The sequence below is a fragment of the Puntigrus tetrazona genome, chromosome 4, assembly GCF_018831695.1.
Source record: "Puntigrus tetrazona isolate hp1 chromosome 4, ASM1883169v1, whole genome shotgun sequence".
Classification (NCBI taxonomy): Eukaryota; Metazoa; Chordata; class Actinopteri; order Cypriniformes; family Cyprinidae; genus Puntigrus; species Puntigrus tetrazona.
In genome coordinates, this window is record NC_056702.1 from 4,758,741 (window position 1) to 4,777,073 (window position 18,333).

The 18,333-nt window shown below is 40.5% G+C and overlaps 2 protein-coding genes and 2 non-coding genes across 8 annotated transcripts in view; all 4 read right to left on the reverse strand.

The window, feature by feature from the left end:
- Positions 1 to 1,963: 1,963 nt before the first annotated feature.
- On the reverse strand, positions 1,964 to 6,256 carry naf1 (nuclear assembly factor 1 homolog (S. cerevisiae)). The gene is made up of 9 exons (XM_043236163.1): positions 5,742 to 6,256; positions 4,452 to 5,071; positions 4,106 to 4,277; positions 3,865 to 3,958; positions 3,399 to 3,481; positions 3,052 to 3,212; positions 2,906 to 2,957; positions 2,657 to 2,747; positions 1,964 to 2,446 (listed from the first exon to the last, which is right to left on the reverse strand). Exons 1-9 carry the CDS (start codon positions 5,778 to 5,780, stop codon positions 2,121 to 2,123), a joined length of 1,638 nt encoding a protein of 545 aa, XP_043092098.1. The 5' UTR covers positions 5,781 to 6,256; the 3' UTR covers positions 1,964 to 2,120.
- On the reverse strand, positions 6,113 to 6,200 carry trnay-gua. The gene is given in 2 exon segments: positions 6,113 to 6,148; positions 6,164 to 6,200. It is a non-coding gene; the product is annotated as a tRNA-Tyr (tRNA).
- An 83-nt stretch (positions 6,257 to 6,339) lies between the features above and the next one.
- trnay-gua lies at positions 6,340 to 6,427 on the reverse strand. The gene is given in 2 exon segments: positions 6,340 to 6,375; positions 6,391 to 6,427. It is a non-coding gene; the product is annotated as a tRNA-Tyr (tRNA).
- A 688-nt stretch (positions 6,428 to 7,115) lies between these two features.
- sbf1 (SET binding factor 1) overlaps positions 7,116 to 18,333 on the reverse strand; it is a 45,234-nt gene continuing 34,016 nt past the window's right edge. For 4 of the 5 annotated variants that reach the window (XM_043236353.1, XM_043236351.1, XM_043236349.1 and 1 more), the window contains 21 exons: positions 16,976 to 17,168; positions 16,605 to 16,732; positions 16,186 to 16,361; positions 15,306 to 15,442; positions 14,971 to 15,178; positions 14,688 to 14,884; positions 14,081 to 14,218; positions 13,844 to 13,939; positions 13,559 to 13,633; positions 13,027 to 13,199; positions 12,667 to 12,843; positions 12,480 to 12,581; positions 12,208 to 12,393; positions 10,844 to 10,970; positions 10,515 to 10,645; positions 10,171 to 10,410; positions 9,976 to 10,083; positions 9,688 to 9,893; positions 9,477 to 9,564; positions 9,231 to 9,362; positions 7,116 to 9,156 (listed from right to left, as the gene is read on the reverse strand). In XM_043236353.1, the coding sequence (XP_043092288.1) occupies positions 9,058 to 9,156; positions 9,231 to 9,362; positions 9,477 to 9,564; positions 9,688 to 9,893; positions 9,976 to 10,083; positions 10,171 to 10,410; positions 10,515 to 10,645; positions 10,844 to 10,970; positions 12,208 to 12,393; positions 12,480 to 12,581; positions 12,667 to 12,843; positions 13,027 to 13,199; positions 13,559 to 13,633; positions 13,844 to 13,939; positions 14,081 to 14,218; positions 14,688 to 14,884; positions 14,971 to 15,178; positions 15,306 to 15,442; positions 16,186 to 16,361; positions 16,605 to 16,732; positions 16,976 to 17,168 (3,117 nt within the window). In that variant the 3' untranslated portion in view covers positions 7,116 to 9,057. The remainder of the gene's footprint in view (positions 9,157 to 9,230; positions 9,363 to 9,476; positions 9,565 to 9,687; positions 9,894 to 9,975; positions 10,084 to 10,170; positions 10,411 to 10,514; positions 10,646 to 10,843; positions 10,971 to 12,207; positions 12,394 to 12,479; positions 12,582 to 12,666; positions 12,844 to 13,026; positions 13,200 to 13,558; positions 13,634 to 13,843; positions 13,940 to 14,080; positions 14,219 to 14,687; positions 14,885 to 14,970; positions 15,179 to 15,305; positions 15,443 to 16,185; positions 16,362 to 16,604; positions 16,733 to 16,975; positions 17,169 to 18,333) is intronic. The other variant, XM_043236350.1, reaches the window with a different exon arrangement.

Consider the following 18,333-nt stretch of genomic DNA (forward strand, 5'->3'; position numbering starts at 1 on the left):
TAGCCTCCTCACGCGTGTATGTCGATGTAGAACGGCCTGTGGGAGAAGAGATGCAATGTCTTACCACTGAGGCACTTTACTTCACTTGTTATTAAGAAACCGCAGCTGCCTGAGAAACATTTTGTCATTCGTAGAAGCTCTGCTTGCGAAACCATCGAGACCGGGTGTCAAGGAGCGAGAGAAAAAACGCGACAGCAGCTCCTGTCACAGCAACCTGACGGCGTTGCCTGGCAACCGAGCGGTCCGCCGAAAGGCAACCGAATCTCAGCTGAAACGAGGCCAAAAACCGTCAAGTGATGAACGGGTCCGGTGTAAAGTGTAAGCCGGAAGTTTAATCACATATTTGCACAGCTACGTCTGCTCAAGGCTACGTGTTGTTTTTGGGAGTCCGTTAACACGGTCGGCTTCGGTCATTTTCACATAAACACACTAAAAGAGCTCAAAGGGATCGATGCTTTGGGCTCAAAGCCAGCAAAATGACAAGAACACCTTTGTAAATGCAGAAACAAACGACCTACCGCAGCAAAGGACCGATCTGTTTACAATTTAGCAGGCCTTCGTCTCAATTTCGCACCTAACGTTAGCAATTTTAAAGAAAATATATCGTTTTGTAATATTTCACGATTTAAGTTCATTCCAACATAAGTTAACTTGGTCTAAAATATATCATTTGGTTGACCAGTCAAAATGGTGAAATTGTCAACCAAGTTGGAGCCAATTGCTGGCTATATATAAACATATAAACAATTGTTTGGGAGTCAATGGGACAGTCACAAGCCTCACAGTTTTTTAAATAACTAGTATGCTGCTACTCATAGTGTTTATTTTATACCCACAGCTTGGTGTTCTGCATAACATCTCTTAAAATTCTTTAAATCCATTTTAAAAAATAATAATAATTATTATTATTATATTAAAATGATTAAATGCAACCCCAATTATAAAATGAGACATGTATAACACATTTCCAATAGCACATTTCCTTCCTGCTTCAGAGCTTCAAGCATGGTTAAGATAGCAATCGCACTCCACGCTTTCCATCCAGGTGCCCCATATTTTGCATGGAAGCAAATGAAACCGCCAGATCCCAGATGGATTTTGTTGCCCCGGGCGCTGCCAATCTGCTGGAAACACACTGCGACCTTGAGTCACAACACTCAGGTTCCTGAGGTCAGAATTACAGTTTCTAAACAACGGAAAGTCAAGAACATCCCAGGACATTCATAATATCAGTAGGAAAAAGGGACATGGGATCACAGGATAGGGCATGAAACCGATGCTATTTTGAACATAATAGACCATGGGCATGATTTTTGATTGTGCATTGATTTGACTAAATCAGTGGTTTTCAAACAGGAGCCTCAGCAAACTTCAAGAGCGATCCATATAAGTACTTATAGAAATCTTAAAGTAAAGATGTACAACATCATAAATCATCTTAGATAGGAGGGCCTTTGAATATTATCTTGGAAAAAGATTTGCTTTGGAGTCAAAAGTTTGAGAAGCACTGCTCTAAATATCACCTTGTGCAATAAATAAACGTTTTTCTGGAGTTAATGAAGCTCAGAATTAACTTTATGCCTCTTTATTTCTCTTTATTTAGAAAGAGCAGAGGAATTACTAATTTCATTCACCAAACGCCTTTACAAACCTGGTTATTAATCTAGAATTCCTGGCTGGAAAAATATGCTGTAATAAAATCAGCCAAATGGATTAAAACTAAATTCCAAAGAAGTGCCAGCTGCATCAAATCAGTATTAATTCATAATATTTAATGGAGAAACAAGAAATTCACTTACCTCTAATATGTCCCAGCCTTTGCGAAACATCTGAACCATGGTCATATACATACATACATACATACATATATGAACAATTATCTAATTGTTAATGTATGCTTGTAATAAATGAATAATAAAGCAACTTCATAATTGGAGAACAGTGAAAGAGACGCAAACGGAAATTAGAAATTAATCATTTTTAATACAAAATGAAAAATTGCACTCTAATAATATACAGTTATGTTTGACTCGTACTATACACGAAATACAGCTGTATTAGCCTGTAAAGATTGTGATCCCTTTTAGGGCGCAGGTTGTAAAGAGGATTCAGTCACAGCCTTACTGATTATGCGGTGGTGGAGGAGGTGGAGGTGGGGGCTGGAACATAAAGCCCTGATTGGGCCCCGGGGGCCACGGGGCCATTCCCATGTGAAAGGGTGGCGGTCTGGGAAAGGGTGGCATCATTGGGCCTTGGAAGGGAAACATGCGTGGATCTGGAGGGGGGAACATGTACTCAGGAGGGAAGGAGGGGCGAGCGTGATAGTTGCTATGAAAAGCACCGCCAGGATTGTGGTGCTGCCCGCGGGGAACATTGCGGTTCTGTCTGGGCTTCCGCCGACCGGCTTTATGAGGAGGAGGACCTTTATGGGCGTCCGCTTCATCCTCTGGAAAATGAAAAGAGTGGTTAACATCCCGGCCAGGTTCAAATTAGACTACTGGTGAGTAATGAAAAAACTTTTTAGCCATTTGATAAAATCATTTAAGTTAATTTTTTTCCCTAATTAATGTACACACAGCACCCCATATTATGCACACACACGCATATATATATATACACACACACATATACATATATACACACACACACGACTCACCTGAGTCAGAATCTTTTTGTGGTCGTCTCTTATGCTCTTTATGCTTCTGTTTGGCCATTTTCTCTTGCTCATCATCACTAAAATCAAGTGCCTACATATATGCGTAAGAAAAACCAATCAACAGAGAGGTTAAACCATCACTCATTAAAAGACCACACTGATGAAACACTCTTAGGACATTCCATAGAGTTGAAGCCTTTGTTGTCCTGATTTTCTTAAATAATTGTTATAAAATAGATCAACATTTACCTCTGGAGGTGGTTCTTGGTCATTTTTCCATGATGCATCTGAGCCCTTGGTCCTTGTTTGAGGAGAATAATTAGTTATTTTTACCAAAGCATTAAAGATATTGTATTTCAAGGAAACGGTTTTCCTCAAATGATGAAAGTACTCACTTTTGGAGCAGCTGTGTAAATATGTAGTCTGTGAAATCTTTCATTTTGGGAGCAAAGTAAACTGTATCTCGAATTTTAAGATCTTTCTGGTCGATGTCGTCATGGGAGTTGAACCGCAAAACATAGTAGGGCTGACAAACTGGACCGAACACTTCAAAGATCTATAAAGAAGAAACCAACAATATTTTAGTCCCACGAAACTGCCGTTTATTATAGTTTTCCAGGACCCCCTGATCTGCACATTTGGGTGGAGGAATTGCACAATATGAAAAAGTATTTGACAGGAATGTATAGCGTACTAATATATATATATATATATATATATATATATATATATATATACTAACCTTGCCAATAGAGGTTCTGTTTTTGGTGAATAACACACTGTCTTCATTCAGTGGTGGTGTGTTCCTGTACGACTCCACAATCACTAAATAAAACGAATCAGTTTTGTATGAAATGTCCTCTAAATTCAGTCAAGACAAAACTCTTATGCTGCTCCTCAGTGAAAGTGCAAAAATATGACAAAGTGAGTAGATAAATAGTTTTTTTAATGCTAAATTGTAGCTGATAAATATCTATTTATAATAAAAAAGGATCAATTGATAATAAAGACTGGAGTAATGATGCTGAGAATTCAACTTTGCATCACAGAAATAAATATAACAAATAAATAATATTTTAAATATATTAACAGACAATTTATCATTTATTTTATTTACTATATTTTTAATCAAATAAATGCATTTAAAAACATTAACCTCAAAAATCATTAGTAAACGTATGCTTTGAGGCTGACAGACGCCCGTTTACCTAATTGCTCCACAACACTTGATATTGTCCCAATGGCCTCCATCTCTGTATCTTCTGGAAGGCTGATATGGAGGCTCTCCACTGCAGGAAGGTCCTACACAACAGAAGGTAACTTAAAAAATCATTCTCTTTTGTGTCTTATATTATAATTTGCTCGTTCGATAGCTATTTTGATTACAAGTGGGCAGTTCAGAAAACTTCAGTTGGGTTTATAGACTGCCGCTTAGCCTCTTACCCTTACCTCGATAAGCAGCTCATCCTGGGTTTTCAATGGAGCAGGCTTTTTGTCAATGGCCATGGCAACACCTTCATCTTCATCTTCCACGTTGTTCATGGCTAAATTTAAAGGTTCAGAGGAGGAAGAGGTTGAGGATGACGAAGAGGAGGATGTGGAGGACGAAGAGTCTGAGTCACTGTATCATAAAAATAAAAAGATTAAATCATTAAATAACTGATGATCATTCAGATTAGCGTATTTTATACATTATGTACATCAATGAAAAAGATCATCAATGAGGTTGCTAGGGCAAGAGAAGGTTCTTAACTGAAGATCTCCAAGCACAGATTTTAATGCCCTATTACTTTACCTGTCTGAACAGTTGTCATCTGAGCTGTTTCCTCTGTACTGCATGCTCAGCAGAGCCAACGATCCAGTCCCAAACTGTGGGCTAACCACAGTTCCACTCGGTGTCTCTACAGGTCCAGTCTGAACGCTGGAGATCTGATCTCCTGCCAATCCAGGCTGATTGCTGGTTAAAGGTCCTCCCGTTGGCAGAGGCTGACCACTGGAGCTCTGATCTCCAGTTTGAGCAGACTGAATGCTGCTGCAGTGATCTGCTTTCGGTCCAGATGAACCACCAGTCTGTTCAGACTGATCATTTAGGACTACTTCTGATGTCGGTTCAAGGTGACTACTTGAGCTCTGATCGCCTGTCGGTGCAAACTGATGACCGGTTAGAGGTTCTGCTGTTGGTCTGTGTTCGCCACTGGAGCCCTGATCTCCTGTGTGTACAGACTGATCTTCTGCTGGCCCAGGCTGACCTCTGCTGCACTGATCTTCTAGTTGTTCAGACTGACCACCGCTGCATGGCTCATCTGATGGTCCAAGTTGAGGACCAAGGTTCTGATCACACGTCGTTTGAGTCTGAAACTGTGTATTATTAATATCCAATTCCATTTTCTCTTTTTCAGCTTCATGATCTCGATTCTGTAAAAGAAACGAAATTGTAACAGTTAAAACACTATACAAATGTTATTGTGATCTAAGAACTCCATGGAGTATGATTGCACTTTAACGTGTTACTTTTGTTTTAAAAAGGGCTTGAGCACTAACCTGACTTAAAGCACTAAATCTAAAAATTATTAACACATTATTATTATTATACTCATAGTTGTTTACGCGGTAAACTACGTAATATGGTGACGTGATATCAACGCACGAGGGCGACCCGCTACGTGTAGCATAAAACAGCCTTTTTCTAGATATAAGCCTTATGTCAGTTCTTCCTCCAACGCAGGTGTACATCATTTAATAATATGGCTCACATGCGCTGTCCATTGCTTTATGAGTGACACTTCTTTAATTTTGAAAAATACCGAGGGCCCCTTTAAGTAATCAGAATGCAAGACTAAAGTAGCCGAGGGTGACAGTAATGCTGTGACCTGCAATCAATTTACCTTCCAACAGTTCTTATTCTTCTCATCTTATTCACTACCCGTTCATAATTGTGAATGTATTGCGTTGTTCAGGGGTTGAAGCACATGCTTAACTAATCCACGTTTAAATTATGTATAGTAGGAATTCAATACGTATAAAGTCTTTTTAAAAAATTATATGAACGACTAAAACATAGGTACGGTTATAAATTGTGCTTTACCTGGCCATCTGTTACGTTCTCTGTATTTGAATTCTCCATGTTTAGGTTTCCATGTGAGAACAGCGTGAAGAAAGCGCTTCAAACGTGATTTTACGTCATTGTCGTCACAACAACAGGAACGCTGAGGACCGTTTCAAAATAAAAGTCCCGTTCGTGACTGTCAAAATAATAAAAACGTTTTAAAATGAAGCAAACATGGGCTTATCGACTACATTTAAACACCTAGATGCTTTCTATTCATATAAAGTACACTTAGGAAAGAAACGCTAAATGTATTTTTCGTTGTTCGCAAAGTACTACAAACGTAGTCGACAGAACCATCAGTATAAAACTGCAATGAAATGAAACAGTAGGGGGAAAAAACAGTCAACTCCTTCGAGCCGGATTCGAACCAGCGACCTAAGGATTTCAGTGTTCAACCGCTACAGTCCTCCGCTCTACCAACTGAGCTATCGAAGGGCTGATGCGGCAGTATTCACAATAGAATTTCAGGTACATTTTCACTCAAACGCCATCAAAATATTTCAAAAGTTGCGCAATATATCGTTTACTAATTTAAAAGCGCAGGTTGCGCGTCACCCTCAACAATTAAAGATTATCCTTCGAGCCGGATTCGAACCAGCGACCTAAGGATCACAGCTTTAAACCTCTACAGTCCTCCGCTCTACCAACTGAGCTATCGAAGGTCTGACGAACACCGGAACTCACCCGTGATTGGCTTAGCGCTGAACCAATCGGAATGGGCGGCGCCTCAGACGCTGGAAAAACTGCGCGTGTAGTTCTCTTTCAGCTAAACATAAAAGCATTCACAATTAAACGCTTGATTCACGCCACTATTCCTGATGAAACGTAAACGTCAGATCTGAACTCGGCTCGCAAAACATCTCATTGCGAAGCTAGGGAGTAGCGTAGTGCTAACGAATGACCAGCAGATGGAGCTATGCGTCTCTACATAAATCCCTGTACGCGTGCTTTTAGAAAAGGCAGCGTGGAGAGATGTTTCACACAGAAATGACTTTGAAGTTTTACAATTATAGTTATTTGCTCATCCGCTTGTTGCACAAAACTTTTTTTTCCTTGGAGCACAAAGTTTTAAGACAACGTTTTACAATAAAAGTGAATGATATGCAGAAAAAACATGCCGTTTTGGAACAAGAGGTTGCCTGAATCATATTTTTAATTATTATATATTTATTTATGCTTCTAATTTCACTAAACAGTGAATGTATTCACCCCCTCTCCCAGTTTAACTGACACCTTATTCCTCTTGGTCTTATTTTAATGAAGGATTAATTTATGTCGTTTTAAAAGAAATATAAAACCTTGCAGTGGCACTAGCGCACAGAGACAAAAAAAAAGCAGCCCACACAGAAATATCAGGAGGCCATGAACCCCACAGTGGTTTAATCCTAAAAAATATATGGCATGATTGACAACACAACCTGGATCAGATGAAATAAATCGAATTAAAAAAAGTATGAAAAATAAATAATTAAAAATGTTATGCAGTTTTTGATATAATTTTGCTCAAATGTTATGAAACCTGCGACATCCTAGGACTCAAATTACATGAACAAGTGTCATTTTAAAGAGGGGGAAAAAAAGAAATTTAGGGTTTATTTATGAGTCACATCTGAAGGTTTCAAAAAAATATATATATCATTAGTCACGTTAACACAGAGATAAACAATGGCACATATTGGATTTCTAATTTAAAAGTTATGTGGTGCTCTGAGGACTGTCATATTCAGGAGACAAAAGTTAAATAAATTACTACCATTAACATACATATTTGAGTATTATATACAAGGGAGTTATTGGAACAAAAATCTACAATTCAAATTTCGTTGTCAACAATTCTGAAGTATTACCCTATTTTACACCATGTGTTTGTGTATGCGTGTGTTAGTTCTTGTATTCGGAAATTAAAAAAAAAAAAAAAACCCTGCGACAGTGCAGTCCTGTGATAAACAGGTGATACTTTTATGCATCCTCACCAAGTCCAGCAAAATAGACTCTTTCTCTAAAGGAATAATATAAACAAACTCCTCTATGTACAGGATTCAACAGAACAGGTAACAGACTAACTAAAACACTGATTCTGACAGATCCAGGGCACAGAGGCTGGAGAACAGAAGCTCGTGACAACCAGCATTTGATTTTGCAATAGGGCTGATTCAGTTTTTCAGTGATAAAAGCTCGCTAGATAAGATATGACAGGTCTGATATCTCACTCAGATCCAGTAATACATTTCCAATTAAGAATGTGTACCCCTTTAAAATGCATATTTACAGTTGGCATATTTTTGTTGCAGGAAATGATGCCAAATCTAGGTTGTCGTGGCGAGCAGCTCCAGTCTCTGGCCTCTGATTGGTGTAAACAGACACTTGATGAAACAAAGAGGTTATAAAACCCATTCACATACCATTTTCCCCCTTTTAGTCTTGTGTTTCTCATCTTCTAAAAATCAAAGAATTGTATTTTTGTGTATAAATTATGATAAAACACATCCCTCCTTTTCCTTCAACATCCCTTAAATTCTCAATAGCAACAGTGGTTTTTATTTTCATAGGAAAAACTCAAGAATTTAGTTTGTAAACAGTCAAATCTGAATCTCCAGATGGCATCTTGATAACGGTTTTGGACTTGGTCGAATGTGACGAGAATGAACCTTTTTATATTACTCTGAAGCAAATGACGTAAAAGAAAACGCGAAATCCTTCATGAACCGTAGCTCGGGGCGAAGCCAACCAATCAGAAGGGAGCGGGAGAACTTGACCGCCCAATGAGAAGGCAGAATTTGTGATGTGCGAGTCCAGACTTGACGGACGACTCCAAGCAGTGGCATAGTGACAGTAAGGAGATCAGAAGGGGTTAAAGGTCACTCTTTTGCGAGCTGTGGCTAGTTACCGGGCATATCGGGGGCCCCTGCATAGCTGAAAGGTGCCATTGGCAGTATTAGAGCAATACGGGATGAAGAATCACAGGTCATGCCTTTTCAAATAAGCGTAGGACGACATCCAGGGAGTATGGGTGTGTTTAAAACAAGCCGAGCATGGGTCCACAGGTATTAAGGGTCTTTAAGGGATTACTTCGTTTTTTTCCTAGATGTTCGACGTGTTTTTTTAAAACAAAAACGCTGAAATGTGGTGAGGTGCGACATCCTAAAAGTTCAAAACCACCAATTCGGAAGCCCGTTCCAACTTCCCTCTGTAAACGCCGGGGAAGCGTTGCCCATTGGCTATGAGCACTGTCTGTCACTGGTTCCGCCCCACAAAGTGTCACAGTTCTATCTTCTGCAAAGCTCCCCCCCCCCTACGCATCAGATAGGCAACTCTGAATACTGTCCATCCATAACTGTGCATTCGCGCTGTCCTGGGCACAGAAGTTGTACACTCTTTTGACCGTCTTGAGCTGAAAGAAAGGGGAGAAACGTTAATCATGGATCACGGACAAATGATGCTCTGATGGGATTATAGAGGTCTTACATCAAAGAAGGCTTTGTCGTCTATGTTTTTAGGTGCTCCCATGGTCGGCGTCCCCGGAATGACAGATTCCACTTCAGCTAGATCAATTACTCCCTTACACTCTTTATCTTGCCTTGTTTCATAGTATCGCAACTAGGAAAAAGAGAAACGGAAAAAACATATAATTCATTTTAATATATAACACGCAAGTATTGTATGTTGAACCATTTACGATTCCAAAAGAAACGTTTTCAGTGCAATAAATACCTGGTGTTTGGTCTTATCCAGTACAAACCAACGTGGCTTCCAAGGTTTCAGCAACGCACCTTTTTTGTATAAAATACCCTCAAAGCTCCTACACCCAAAAAAGAAAGAAAGGTTAAAAACTACAATAAACTACAGTAAATAGCACAACAACCACCATAACTAAAGTTTAAAATATCACTGCCCCATAAACGGAGCCAGGGTGTTCACAGACCTGTTCTCGCTCTCAGTGCTCTGGAACTGGCTGTAAAGCGTGCTGGTACTGGGTCGACCAGCTGCAGGTGTGGATGTGGCGCTGACCTCACAGTCCAACGCCAGGTTGATGGAGGAGCCGACCCCGCTCTCTTGAAGATACACACCCTGAGAGCGCCGCTGGTGACTCAGATTAGACGACATGAGCAGAGAGCTGGAGAAGGAGTGCTGGGGAAAGAGGAACAAAACATTACTACACCGGGCCGTTAGTAATTTGGAGATAAAGGTAAGATGGTAATTCATCTGTTACCCTGCTCTCTAGTCTGGACTCAACCCGTTGGGCCGTCTTAATCTTGTCCCATGTGTCTTTCCATTTTTCCGTTGGCTGTCCCAACTCCGATTCCAGGTTCTGCACATCCTGAATATATACATTTATATCAAGGTCATAAGCACTCACGTATGAAGACGATTTCATTGTAATTACAACTTCTGCTTTATTTCTCACCTGCAAGAGTTTGGTGATGGCATCAGGGAGTACTTTACTGAGGCTGTCATAGCAAGGCCAGACGATCCTCCGCTGGGACTTGGGGGCCGTCGTCTCCTGTCTATCGCCGGCTTCCTCCTGTGGCTTCTCCGGCCGACCCCGCACTAATTCCCAGTCAAAAGACGGACCCTCAGAAAGCGTTTCCTCCGTGTAAAAGTCCCAAACCTTCAAATTGGAGATATAACTGTAGGGCTTCAAAACCTGCAAGGCAAAAAGAAAGGAAATTCACACACGCTAACCAACAGAGGGCACTCGAGTAATTTAGCCACATTTAGTTTCGAACTGTTCGAAAATGTGAAAGTTACCTCTTCCTCCTCGGGTGAAAACATGTAGTTGTAGAATATAGGGGTCTTCTTGTTGAGCCGGTCAATGTAATCCCAGACAGACTTACACACCTGAGGGTTTTTCCTCTCACCTTTTTCCTCATACAAGACACCTACAAAGACAATACATTGGGATAGGGCCAAACACGCTTCAGTGACTGAATTCTATAAATAGAATTCTACTATTACTATTAAACTTTTAATAGTATTGCACAATTAGAGTACAATAACGTCAAAAAAGATTTAGGCACGACATTACATAGCATTTAACAGGATGTTAGTTAATGTCTTGGTAGGCAGTTTAGACTCACCAAGCTCTATGCGCTCATAGTCTGAGTCCAGCAGGAAGGTGCGGAAGCGGTTGGAGACGTAGTGGTAGGCTAGGAATTTCAGATAGTACTGACTGAACTCAAACTCCATGGGGAACTGCAGATGGATCTGTTGAGAAAATGAGCAGAGGGAGGAATCATCTATCAGATCTTAAGCTGCAGAATATATAAATAAATCTGCAAACATTAAACATGGATTTCAGACCAAGAAAAACTAATATGAGATTACTGAAAGCAAATTGTAATTGTTCTAAGACAGAGCTATAAAATGAGAATATATATGATGGAAAAACGGGCTTAAGACTGAACCTTGTGGGACACCTAATCTGTAAATCGTTACTATGAATTTTAATCAGTCAGAACAGCATTTATGAAGGTATTTATAAGCAGTAAATCAAAGTGGTCAGATAAAAGCAATTCTTAAGGTACAGTGAGTATAACAAGCAACTTTTTTTCTTCCATGTAGCTTTCAGCTTGAAAAGTTTATTACCAGTCATTTTACTGTAAAAAAAAAAAATTATAATAATAAAATGCTAATTATTAACTAAGAACATTGAAACAAAAAATGCCTGCAGAATACGTCTATACAGTATATAAGAAAAACGAACTAGGCCTGAGACTAAACCTTGTGGGACACCTATATAATAAAGCAGAATAGGAAAAAGTTTCTTGCAAACTGCCTTATCAGTGAGAAGAAAACTGAATAAAAATAAGCTCTCCTGGATTTCTAGAAGCTTTATCTAGTTCATTGTGTAAGAGATAATAATCGTCTTTGATTTCTTGTCAAATCCAGATTCATTGTTCCAGAAATTAAACGTGTGGGGAAAGACAGCCTGTCTTTATCTGAAGGGTAAATTAGCTAGAAAAGGCTTGCACAATCCGGATGAGTTATAGCAAGGTATCTCATCTATAAAGGTGTGGTCTGTTTAGAGTGACAAAGCAGAAAGTTGGGACAAGTATGTGAATATCAGCATGTATTCATGAGATGCCTTTCTGTACCAGTTCATACTATGACTAATCATAAGGTTTTTCCTTTCCTTTGTGGTGATTGATCCTCATCTACACCCAACAAAACAGCAGGTGTAAGTTTTACAACGGAGAAAATAAAACCTTTCCAGAAATAGATTTAAAAAGCTCCACCTGAAAACTGCACGAAGAATACACGTAAATACAAACTAAACATCCTTCATGCGATAATGCCATGCATTTGTGTGCACAAAGAAAATGGTGAAATATAAAAGACTAACTCCCAAATGGCAAATATGGGGCAGAATGAGAATGTCATCAGTAACTCTGCTCTCTAATTATTGATCCCACCCACTGGAAAAGCTATATTAAACAAATACCTGGTGCACACAGTCGAGGAACTGTAGAAAGACAGGTGTGAATCCACTGCTCTGGCTGGCTAGCGTCTGGGCTCCGCGGTGGCTGAATCGATGACCGGACGACAACCACTCTTTCTCCACAAGCAGCCTGAAACCATCGATCGTTCGGTAGTACGGATCCGACAGAAGCTGCACCAGCGAAACCACCTACATCCAACACAGCATTATTGCAGACTTGGACAACCAAAATTGTCGGAAGACACGGGTCATGCATGTTTAGGTGTTTGTCCTACCTGTGTTGTGACATCCCAGCCGTCCTCCAAACTAACCATGACGGAGGAACCACTGTCCAGGAGTTCCACGACAAGAACGGACACCTGCAGAACCTTGTGAAGCTATTGGACACAAACATCAAGAACATTAAAAAAACTGCAGAAGTTTTATATTAACCCAAATAAATGGGAGAAAGGGGAAAGGTACCAAATTCATCCACTCCGATTCCTCCAGGCAGCGGTGAAAGGTCATGTTTGGTTCAGTGTTGGGTGAGGAAGGCACACAGGCTTTCATCAGCTTCTTGAAACTGTTCTTCACCTGCCGTACATCAAAGACCTCGATAGGCACCACTTCCCACTGCTGGAAGGAGTCCTGCTTTCCACCCTGAGCACAAGAAGCAGACTGGAGGGCTTAGCTTTAACTGATTTAAATAAAATGTCCATCGTTACCATTATCTAATAAGATCTTAAAATGATAGAAATTAAACATGTGATAGTTACAGGTCTTGAAAATCAACTAATACTGCAATACAGGTTGTGACAAGTATTCATAGTTTAAGATAGTAACCTTGAGCTGGGACTTGTCTCCAATGATATAGAGGTATGCTCTCTGTTGGCGAAGGAAATAGGTCTCGGATGGGCCTCCATTAGCCTGGGGGGACTCTTTCCCAGCCAGCCTGTTCCCGACATCAGGGTTATACGTGCTGAGCCTCCCACTGCCACGAATACTGCCCCATTTTCCTGGTAAACACAAAAGACCAATGAAAATCATTCACTGATGTAGAACGGCCAATTAATTCTGCTTTGTGAAATCATTTGTGTGTGAATTTGCACGTTTATTATTTGGGGACAGAAAATTTGTGATTTCTACAAACAGACAAATAAGACAATGACAAATTGGTGGATCACATGCAATGAGATGCGCATCACATCCTCACACACAATACAAATAAATCAAACAGACACGGTGGTCAATGATTAGTTTAGCACAGGTAAAGAGGATGACAACACTACACGGACACTTAGTGCTCAAACTCGCTGCCGTCGTTGTCGAGAGATTTGATTGGTTAGATTTGAGAGCAGGGGCGGGCCTACTGTACCTCTAGGAGAGTTGCGGGCCTTGACTGAAACTCTAGGCTGAGAGAGGGAGATGACCCTTGCCCTCTGACCCAGCGCTAAGGTCAGATGACATAAAAATGGCCATTACTATTAGCAAACAAAATCGGGCCAATAATAAGCCAAAGCAAAAAAAAAAATGCAAACAATGACTTCCTCTGCCATATGTGATTGGATGTCAAAAATTATAATTAAAGAACTTAATAAATGGTTGGGAACAGAGGAATGGATGGGGGTAAGTTGTGAGAATGTTAAAAACACACTCTCACCTCCTCGACTGAAGGTTCCTGGCACGTCCTCTTTAGTCCCCATGACTTGTTTCATTAAAGCTCCTATTTTAGGCTGCCTCAGCTTGTCTGATGAGTCTGAGGCCCAAAAATGACACACACATAACACATTAGGGGGTGCACATCACATGAATTGTTGAAGTATACCCAATTGACAATGCCTGCCAGGATTAGTATTGTTAGGGTTGAGGAAGGTCAGGGATGAAGGTTAACCCTTACCTGAGTTGCTCATGTGTGAGGAGGTGAAGCCGCTGAGTGTGTTCCTCCCGCTGGCCTCGCTGTAGGAGGGCATTGAGCTGATGATGGCCTGCAGATACTTCTCCTGCTCCAGGCTGGTGGAGTCGGCCTGCGACGGGCCTGAAACCAAACACAAACACGTTCCCGTTTTTTGTACCATAAATAAGCTCTGGCTGTAGACCAGTAGTAAGTCCTCTAGTCTAAGGAAATTGTGTGTTTGTAATTTTATAGCAACAGTGTGGACAGGACCCTTATCTATTCTCACATGACAATGCCTCTGTGTGTAACGAAACATTAAAAAAAGAAATGATTGATTGAATCAGTGTGGAAAAGCTTGACTGGTCTGAATAAAGCCAAATCCTAATCCCATCTGAACTTTAAATGCAGTCCTTGAGCCAAAAACTCATCACTAAACACCTATGACTTGTACATATGAATATCATTAAACGCTTTAACTTTAAGACTCGTACTCATGGATATTACCAAAGTAGTTAAACCAGTTCATTGAAAGGGGGTGACCCAATACTTTTGCCAATATAGTGTATTTCCTGACAAAAAAAAACAAACAAAAAAAACTTCTGGTTCTGACCTGCAGTGGGCGCATTGGGTGATTTAAAAAAGCCCACAACTCCTTTAGCATGCAGGCCGGCCGAGCGCAGCAGCACGGCTTTGGTGCGCGAGTTCCTCCAGCACACCACAGGGAAGCGGTTCTGCCGGTAGCAGCGACAGATGCGCTGGATGGTGGAATCGGGGATGCTCTGAGGCACGATCAATAACCCTGGATAACTGAAACACACAAACAGAGAGGCAATGAGATTTAGGCATAATTGCAATGCTACGGTTTAGCAGTTTCTGAGAATCCTGGAGCTCACCTTCGGCAGACCGTGTACATCCGGTTGACGGTGGAGATCCGGAAGGGCTCGTTTTTGGAGCGGGTCAGGCTGTTGCTGAGCGTCCCCAGTCCCAGCCGCTGATAGTCCCGACAGCAGGCCCGCTCGACCACATTACTCATGGTCTGCCGGTCTGACGAACGGATGGTGGAGGAGAGCGTGAGCGAACTCTGGTCAGGCTCTTCAGACACTGCTCGGTCAGAAAAGATGCATAATATTACACAATCACATATCAACCATCACAAACATCAGTTTATCAGGTGGAAATAGGCAAGGTTTTATGTGTGTGTGTGTGTGTGTGTGCATGTTTTTCTTACCAGAAATCTCATCCTCGTCCATCTCTGACTGTAAACTGCTGCGGTTTTCCCAGGTAGGTGGTGAATACTTCTTCCGTGTTACATACTGACGCCCAATGGTCCTCTTTGCAGTTTTAACAAGGTTTTTAGACAGCGTTCTAGAAGAAACAGTGGCTCAAACGTTTTAATCACTTTAAAAATCTGATTTATGTTATGTTTAAGACATAAACAAGACTCAAAACATAAAATATTTAAAAAAAAATATTTCAAGAGATAAATATTAAAAAAAACAAAACACAGACACTCTTTTTACTGTTCATACTGTTCATGTAATTTAAAATATGTATGAATAATAAGCTTAATTTATATTATACTAATAATCAGGCTAAATATAAAAGCAATGTTTTATTATATTATTTAAATTTTAGTCAGTGCTGTCAAACAATTAATCGTTAAACATTTTTCATTAAATATATGTGTGTTGTGTGTACATTTATTATGTATCTATAAACACACACACACACAGTATATATGAAAATATACACAAGTCTATGTGTATTTTTAAAAAACGCTAAAAGCTGTTCTCAAAAGCATCTGAAGACGATTGGCCCAGAACGTCATCCGAGTTTGCCATGACACCCATTTGCAGCTAACGCAGGATCTTAACGCAAGATACTGCAGTTTCCACTGCTGAATAATTTACTGCTTGTCAGAGCCACAACACATCATTTCCCCTCTCTCTCTGTTTTTAAACCAGTGCTACTGGGACCCACACGACCCAAACAGGAAGAGGCTGGATCGGGAAAGAATTTGCGTGTGTGAAACGGTCTACTGGGAGCTGTGTCACACAAACTTTTGACACTCATTGAAAGAGAAGGATAAGCATCCGGTGAGTTCTTACTTTAGCGACTGGTTCTTGTCCTTGGTCTTGTGCTCCACCGCCAGCTTTGCAGACTGACCCACGGTGAAGGCAAACGTGCCCTGGACGTGCTGTGGATATCTGAGCTTATGCATGTGCTTCCTGAACACCTCCGCGAGATCTGACGCCACCTCCTCATCAAAGGCGATCTTCATCAGCTGCGAGAGAGAAAAAAAAAGTCATCTTAAAGACTTGATCGATTTGCGAACGCTTCTAAAATATTTTTTCTTTAACTCAAATTCATTTCATTATAAATCTATATAAAGTTATAGTGAAATAATCTCATTAAAATATATAATATTTACCTGAAATAACGGAATAAAAAGGATTTCTGTGCACTTAATGTATTGTGGATTTATGGAGAAACAGGAAACGGAGAAAGGTCAGGTGATACCCAATACCTGAAAGGTACAGGAACGCAGCTGGAGACCTTCCTGGACTAACTGATCCATGGGAAGGTTAACAGAGATCCGCTTCTCTTTGGTGAGGGAGGCGATGGGGAAGGAGCGGGTGACCACTTGCTCTCCAACTGAACAATACAAGCACGTAAGGCAACATTTAAAGCACTTACAAAAAGGCTTTTTGCGTAACAGGCACATTGATTTTCATTCTCGATTTCACAGCGCGAGGAAAACCGCTTCAGACGAGCCGGAAACTTCTATAATTCATGACCAGCAGAATCCTACAGCCTGACTGCAAAGACGTCAGCTCTAATCTAACTATGCGAATCAAGCCCAGCGAGAAGCATGACTTTTGACCAATAGGAGCGTACCGAGAGGGTCGGTAGGCGTTCCCTTGAATATGAGGCGGTAGTTAGAAAGGAAGACGGCTCCCTCGGCAGGCAGCAGGGGCGGACCACCCATGACGCCCGTGGCTTCCTCTCGGCCGTCAGATATAAGGTGCACCCGCATACCGTCCATCACAAACTCCTCACCCGGGAGCAGCGTGGGTCTCAAAAGCTTGGGCTGGAGTCAAATAGACAGAACAGAGAAACAGGCGAGAAAAGTTAATATGTAACATGTACAAGTTGATAAAGTATTTTTTAAAAATTATTCCACGCTTCATTCCAAACATGCAGAACGCTTCAAGAGATAGAGGAAATTGATCAATCACAACATTTCCTCTCTGTCAGTTTGACATTTCTCGAGCATGTAAAAACACTTTCAGTCTAATTGACAAAATTTATCAGAAAGCTTCAGGCCAACATGAATCTGAAGTCATAATGGGATTTATTAATTCAGAATGAAACGGGATATTCTTTCAAGTGTGACTGATTGTATCCACTGGGAACTTATCATGAAATGTGGGTTTTACGTAAGAGATCACAAAAGCAATGCTTCAATATCAAATGCATCATATATATATATATCCATAATGATCCAATTTAAATTATCTACATTTTTTTTGCAATGAAAATGACCATTTAATCAAATTATAATTTTCATGAAAATAAAATACAGATTTTATTATTAAATAATAAATTATTATAAATGAAAAAATTCTTAATTTGCAAATTACAATATTTTAGATGAAAGATTATCCCTAACGGGACCGTTTATATGGATCGCCAAGTAAATAGGGTTCATTTTGACTTCATGTTGACTTGAGGCATGGGATACTTAAGATTAGTGTATTTATAATTGGGATGTTAAACATTCTGTTCCGCAGTTCTTCGAATTAAATTCCATGTCCAGAAATGACAGAAGCAACATTTTTTATCTGGGAAAAATAGCCTATGTTTATTCCACTGAGCCTTTTTCCCAAATAAACAAATGCAGTACGAGTCAAAAAAAAAACAGTGAAGCGAAGCCAGTTTTTCCATCTAGACCCAAACACCATCTAGACTCTTATGCAAGAGCACGTTTCATCACATTCAGCGCTGAGACTCTGAATGATTTACAGATCTCACGAGCATCTACTGTCTTCCAGAGAAATGTGTTCTTGTTCTTGAGTCCATCTGTCTGGAGCTGTACGGCAGGTGGGCTCCATTCACACTCTCCTGTTTGATTTCTTGTGAAATCGCTTAATGCTGGCGTCCCCGTGACAGCACTGGTTGCTAGGCATCGAGTGATGAAAGATGCATGACCGCTTCTCCAGCACAGAGTACTTTTCTTTAGAACTCAGTGGAGT